This window comes from Pararge aegeria, chromosome 27 (assembly GCF_905163445.1).
Source record: "Pararge aegeria chromosome 27, ilParAegt1.1, whole genome shotgun sequence".
NCBI classification, from domain to species: Eukaryota; Metazoa; Arthropoda; class Insecta; order Lepidoptera; family Nymphalidae; genus Pararge; species Pararge aegeria.
In genome coordinates, this window is record NC_053206.1 from 2,558,848 (window position 1) to 2,566,258 (window position 7,411).

At 33.0% G+C, this 7,411-nt stretch overlaps 1 protein-coding gene across 1 annotated transcript; it reads left to right on the forward strand.

Moving 5' to 3' along the window:
- The first annotated feature begins 149 nt into the window (after window positions 1-149).
- Window positions 150-5,185, forward strand: LOC120635803. The gene is made up of 3 exons (XM_039906964.1): window positions 150-213; window positions 2,579-2,688; window positions 4,696-5,185. Exons 1-3 carry the CDS (start codon window positions 179-181, stop codon window positions 4,869-4,871), a joined length of 321 nt encoding a protein of 106 aa, XP_039762898.1. The 5' UTR covers window positions 150-178; the 3' UTR covers window positions 4,872-5,185.
- Window positions 5,186-7,411: the final 2,226 nt, after the last annotated feature.

Sequence of the window (7,411 nt, forward strand, 5' to 3'; positions counted from 1 at the left end):
CCTATATATATATAGGTGTATTTATTATAGGTTTGATTCTATTTTTTATAGTAATATTTTCTTTGTCTTTGAACTGGTTTGTATACTCATTGACTATATTATGACAAACAATGTCAAACTAAGAAAATTAATTAAAAATCTATTAAATAGTAAATTCCAGTGTTAATGATTTTTAAAAATGCAGAAGAACAAATATAGTAAACCTAAAACTATGTTAGTATGAACATTATTCATAGCAATAATACTTATCGTTTAGCCTTTTACTATTAAGGAGCGCATACATTAGGGCAGGCCACATAGAAACATTCGCATAGAAACATTCGCTTCGGCCTATTGGGTGCAGCTCATGATCGATACGACAATGTATAAAAAAATACATTGTATTTAAAAACTTTCCTATTCTTTTTCTATTCGATATGCCTTTTTTATTGAAGAATGAATGACATAATATAACAACTTTGGATATTTTTTGTTCAAATTTCGGACTTAAACTTGTAAATCCACGGGACACGGCTGTAATAATATAAAGTTTATAGATTATGAATATTTAGAGAAAATCTCATACGATTATGCATCAAACTAATGTTATGCATTACCAAATGCGCTAGACGTAGAGAGGATACTAAATGCCAAAGATATTAATAATTAAATTCTTTAAAAATATGAATCCCCGACACTAAATCATACAAATAGAAACTTGTAAGTATTCCATTCTACATACTTCTTCTTTGTATTATATTCTACCAGTGTATGAACGATTTCTACCAAAATTGCTATAAAAATTTCTACATTTCTACAAAAGTATTTTAAATTTCTAATAATTACCATTTAACACTTAGCTTTTTATTAATTCTACTTATTATTAATATTGAAATAAATTATTCAATGAGTACCTATATGAAGACTTTTACATTGTCAAGGTTAAGTAGGTTAATAAAGCATAGCTCATTTGAAATGGCACTCCAATAATATAATAGACTGAATCCTTTAACCATTGGTAATTTTTTCCAAGACCAAAGCATCTCACTGAAGGTACCAATCCTTTTGCACCTCATCTAAAATATGGACTATTCCCAAGAAAAGTTTCGAATGCCCTTTTTGGCTAACTATATTATACTAGCAGCTGTTGCCCGCGACTTCGTCTGCGTTTGATTTTGTTTTTTGATGTGGCATTAAATTTAGTTGTAGATCTGAAAAAAATTAAAATATTCAGTATCGCTAAGCCTTAAATGAGAAGTTTGCTGTTGTCCGCTGAGGAGTTCTGTCATCTATATCCAACCACAGTTTGGGCAAAATTAAAAACATATTATAACCTCTATAGTCCAAAAATAATTATTTAAATCGGTTGTAATTTGTCGGAGTTATGGTGTAAAATCGTCAAACACTTTCATCCCCTCTCCCAAAGGAACCGAGCTTAATTTGGGGATAAAAAGTATTCTATATTTCTTCTAACACTTCCAAGAATATGTGTACAAAGTTTCATGAGGATCGGTTAAGTAGTTTTCGCGTGAAAGCGTTACAAACAAACTTACATTGGCATTTATTATATTAGTAGGGATAGGGATGTTTACATAATCGTAAGGGGATGGTGATAACTTCGTTCGCCAACTCAAACCTAAAGCTACGAGGGTTCCAAACGCGCCCTATGTTTCAACGGCCCCTTCGAATGCCTCCAGCAGTCGTCACACAGCCCCGATGCGCTCTGCCGTAAAGCGTAACAAACAAACTTAAATTGACATTTATAATATTAGTAGGGATATATATAAACATATATATATTATTGACTACCGCATTCCTTCCTTTTTTCTTTTGAATTAAGATCACTGGTACAGACACCGTATAACTAATTTGTATAATGTAGCATCAAAAACCATTTTACCATCAAATTGGTTATATCCCCTATCTGCAGGGCTGGCACGGGCAAAAGATAAAAATTATATCCCCCGATTATATCCCCTGGCAAGGGATATAATTAACAGGTGCCCACCTGCTAAATCACTGGAACATGGAATAAGAGAAGTTTACCCCCGTTTATTAATACACATATATTATTTGGATATTATTTCCACTTGTGCTGTGCTTGTGCTGTGGGAGAAGATAAAATTGTCTCCTGCCCATGCTAGCCGTGCAGGGGATATAACTGGGGGATATATTTTTTGTTTCCTGCCTGTGCTAGCACTACTGTAATTACACCGGCAACCACGCCCTTCAGACCGTCAGGCCGACGGGCGTAAATCTTGCAATCACTGCTGTCAAACTTCACTTTTGTTTGTTCATTGTATGGGTTTGATACCCGGCAGGAGATATTTAGGCAATTATAATTTCCGAATTTTCTCATTGAAATTTCTTTCTATTTTTTGTCTGGTCTGGTGGTCTTTGGCCGTGGCTAGTTACCACGTTACCGACGAAGACGTGCCGCTAAGCGATGCAGTGTTCCCGTGCGATGTCGCGTAGAAACCAATTAGGGGTATGACTGTTAGGGGGGTATCCCCCTAACAGGCTAGCGTAATACAACAATGGTGAGATTGCAGTCAAAGGCTAACGAGTAGTGGAATAAAAAAAAAATCTTTTTTTACAGCGAGCCTTCAATTAAGCCGCATATATGTAAAAGGAGTTACCCACTGGAAGCACTTAAGCACATTAGTATGGACAGCTTCGTTAAGGAAAGGAATAAAGTTTCTAAGAAAGGTGAGCACCCACTTACATTGAGTTTTTTTTTCATATATGCGGGAATATTGTACCTTTCAATACCTACCTATTACCGAAATAACATATTCTCTCCATCATGTCAAACAGCGTTCAGTTCTAAGAGTTGTTATCATAATATGATTTTGATGTACAACAAATTGCCTATAGCTATTGAAGATTTTATTATATTCTTTGAGATGTCTCTTAATAAGTTCAAAGTTTATATAAAACGTAAGCTTACAGAAAAATCCTATTATAACGTTAAGGATTACTTAAACGATAAAATTGCTCTAACTTCATAGCGAAATATAAATATATTGTGCGATGGTGATAACAAAAAAAAAAAATACCCGGCTAAGTTTGTTGTGGGCTCTTCTTAGACCAGGGCGCGTTTGGAACCCTCGTAGCTTTAGGTTTAAGTTGGCGAACGAAGTTATCACCATCCCCTTACAATAATGTAAACATATTACATTTATGTATGAACGCTTCATACGTGCCTGTGATAGGCCTACATGAATAAAGAAGTTTTGAATTTGAATTTAATTTACCATTTTGGAAATTCAAGGCAAAATCACGTAACTGGTTGGTTGATAAAAGCTTTTAAGCACTCGGTAAGAGTGTTCTTGGGTAATAAAATATAATTTATTTAGGTACTAATTTAATTTATAAGTTGTTTTTTAATTGACATTCCACGATTATATATTTATTATTCCACACGGTAAACTCGATGACTTTTTTATTATATTCAGCCGAAAGATTTTGATTATTTTGATTTTGTTTATTTTGATGATTTTTTTAGTTATTATATAAATAAATTTGTGCAAATAAAGATTTGCATTTCAAAGATTTTGACTTAAAATGTGTACCTACAATGTTTTATGCATATAAAATAATTGAATTGAATTTAATAGTATGGTAAATCCGACTTGTACATTACGATTCAAACTTAAATGCGTCAAATTTAAGTTTTAATCAGACGTGCGCTGTTACACTCCCCGCTACTCCGGACACCCAAATGTGTGTGGTGCGCAACGTCGTGCGCAAACTTCAGAGGCGCATTTACGTTTGAATCGTACTGTACGATGGCTTTATACATCAGGCTTTCATGAAGAAAAGAGCCGTACGATCAATATATAAACTTGGATCACGCGAATCGCTTCGTGAAAAATTTAAACAAATAGGTATTCTTACAGTAGCTTCGCAATACATTTATAATAATATAGTCTTTGTGAGGCAAAATTTTAAGTAACAATCGACTTACCAGAAACGGTCATAAATTAGTGATATCTGCATATCGTCTGCGAAAGGTGCAGAACTCCTTTGTGGGGTTGAGTATACGCTTTAACAACATGATTCCTAAGGAAATTCTTGACCTACCAATGCATACATTTAAAAAATGTGTAAAAACGCATCTAGTACAGCGAGGTTACTATACATTTGATGAATTCCTCAATGACAAGGTAGAATGGAAGCAGCCAGCCTCGCTCTCATCTCCCGCAAGATAGCAAAATGATTGTAAATGTTGATATTGGAAAAGAGCAACTACTGAGTTTCTTGCCGACTCTTCTCGGTAGAATCTGCTTTCCGAACCGGTGGTAGTCACACAAACATGCATACTTGACGTTTCAAAAGTGCTTATAAAGTACGCCTACTTAAAATAAATGAATTAGAATTTGAATTTGAATGTAGTTCAGATTAGCCTTTGGAGTTCCAAAGGCTTTTCTGAACTACAATTATACCTGATGAACTAGTTTTTTACACGCTTTTTAATAGCTTTACTAATGTTCTCCTTCGGACTTAATTTTGACTCTTCAAACGGTCTGATTTCATTCAAACCATCGCCTAGAAAGAGCGGGCCTTGCAGGGCATGCACCGTACCGCCCTATGTACATCAACCTGAGACGTAGGTGTTAGCCTCATGCATCTGTAATTACACCAGCAACCTCGCAGAAAGAAAAAAGCTTTACTAAAACTACTCTATATTAGCATTCATATTTTATTTTTCAGAAGGACAATTTTCAAAATCCCCGGTCCTGACCATTCGTCCCATAGACAAGCAGTACACGCGTCGGCTGTCACTGTCAGAAATGACACACTTGGACATAAAGCCGCGCCACAGCATCACACCGTTCCCCAGAACAAAATCACCGAAGCAACGCAGGATTCACATGAGTAAACGATAATTAAGTTTCATGCCTGTTTTAACTGGCATTACTAGTATGTGGTGGAATTTATCGAATGGATGAATTTTCTACTATTTTGGAAGATTTTTTAAAAGCATGGTATGAGTTTCCAGCGTGTTTCTTAATTTAAATTTAAATTATTCCTACATTGTTTTTAAAATGGCGCGTATGTTGGCGGATTAGAATTTCATGGCATATTGGGAATATTAAATGGACTTATCACAGAATGAGTGCAGTACGAAATGTTTGATTTTATCTCATTCAATATTATTAGAAACGCATACAAAAGATGACCTAGTTTAATTACATATTGATTGTTGACAAAATCAGGTTGTTTTTTTTTTTTTTAATTAATTAGCTTGTCCTTGTACGTACTAAATAAATACGAGGTTTAAGAGTTATGAGGCAACAGTTGAACATACGTACCGGGCAAATTCATAATCCTCATGTTTAGTAGTTGAGTAAAAATAGTGGACGGTCATTATTTAAGTATCTGTACTCGGTCGTTTGAATTTGAATGGATGATTTTGTTACTTACGACCAAACTAACATTTCGCATTCGCCAGCGCAATCACAGACCACGAAAATAAGTTGTAGATCGAAGTACTGCCGTAATTTTTTTTTTTAATGAACACGCAATAAATAAAAGAAAGTTTATTTTATTTCATTAACGTTAAATTATAGGTATACTTTTATATAACTTATATTATTTTTATATTAGACTGATTATTTAATTGTAAAATTATGTTGGAAAAGAGCAACTGCAGATTTTCTTCTCGGAAGTAAAATTTGCCTTTCAAACCGGTTGTAGAGTCACTACAAACAAACATACTCGAAGTTTCAAAGGTGCTTACATTAGGCCTACTTTAAATAAATAAATTTTAATTATAAAAAAAAAAAAATCTACTGAATATTATTTTGTCTAACCATTTATATTTCTGGTTTTTTACATATGGTAGGATACAATAAAGTGAAGTTTCACATCGTTTCTTTTCATTGTAAACGTTTGTACTCATTTTCGAATGCTTAGTAATCCATATAATAAAAGTCTGTGATACTTAATTCATTTATTACTTTCAATATGTACATTACAAAAGGAGTTTGCTATGAAATAAATAATTTACATAAATATAAACTCTACTGTGGTATTGCCAGAATACTTCAAATTTACTACAAATTATATACAAGGCAACTCAGGAAATGATAGTAAAAACATAAACCCCACAACTGTTTTCTGGCACGGTAATTTAAGACTCATAAAAAATACGCGGTGACAACCAAACACGGTCAAATAGGTTCATGGACCACCGAAACAACAGAAAACAGTTGAAGGTAGATAATGCTAAATCAATAATTCATGCGCACACTCGGTTAATGTTTCAATACTTTAATTCATAGATAATATTTTTTAAAGAACGATACGACGTGCAAATAAAAAAACAGTTGACTGTCTAAAATTTTTGAATAATTTATACAATAAACCTACTTTTAAAAATAAAAACTATATATAATATAACACTTTTTTTCGTTAACAACGTATCTAATTCCTCTTAATTCATTACTAAAATAAATTAATGAAATAATGTTGAGAAATGTCTAACATTAAAAAATAATTTTATAAAACTGATTGCTGAGGTAATTTTAGACCTGCCCATGCATAAGTTTAACCAATGTGTTAAAACACATTTAATAAATCGTGGTTACTATGAGATTTACTTATTTCTTATCGACAAGGCCGCTTGGAAGCAGGCTCCGCTCTTATCTCTCACAAGATAGAAAATTTATTTTATGTATATTTTTTAATTGTAAACTGTAAAATGATGTTGGAAAAGAGCAGTCTGCTGAGTTTCTTGCCGGCTCTTAGAGTCGCTCAATCAGACTAACTTGACGTTTCAAAAGTGCTTATAAAGGGCCTACTTGAAATAAATGAATTTTGATTATTTATTAATTTTGGTGCAAGACACACCATACAGCGATTGCAAGCGACGCAGCGCAGTTAGCTTTAGACAACGCTGCGATTATTCGATAAAACTTACTACAATAAGCTGTAATTTGTTATATATTTTGTTCACATTTAATTCATTCACTACTTTATTGCATTGATCACTGATATTAGAAGATAATAACAATAATGGCGTTGCTCAAAAACGTTTTTATTTACTCTTAGTACAACTTTCTTAGCACCAATATCATAAATCGACATAGGAACCGGTTTTATGTTTAGAAACACGTCAGAGTAAAATTGACCTAATTCTTCATATTTTAAGGCTTAATACAAACTACATTTACATATTAACTACACAAATACCGATATAAATTTATACTAATAATAAAAAAAAAATAAAAAAAATATATACTATAATAGATATATCTTAATATATATAAATCTCCTGTCACGATGTTTGTCCGCGATGGACTCCTAAACTACTTAACCGATTTTAAATTAAATTGGCACACCGTGAGCAGTCTGGTCCAACTTAAGAGATAGGATAGCTTGGATCTTTAATTATAGTCGCAATTTTATTTTATTGCAAATTATT

What these genes read in the sequence shown, in the direction of transcription:
- LOC120635803 (XM_039906964.1), top strand. Translation starts at nt 179, where the DNA reads ATGCAGAAGAACAAATATAGTAAACCTAAAACTAT. An exon ending in TATAGTAAACCTAAAACTAT is followed by an intron (nt 214 to 2,578) that starts GTTAGTATGAAC and finishes CTTTTTTTACAG; the next exon opens with CGAGCCTTCAATTAAGCCGC. An exon ending in GAATAAAGTTTCTAAGAAAG is followed by an intron (nt 2,689 to 4,695) that starts GTGAGCACCCAC and finishes TTTATTTTTCAG; the next exon opens with AAGGACAATTTTCAAAATCC.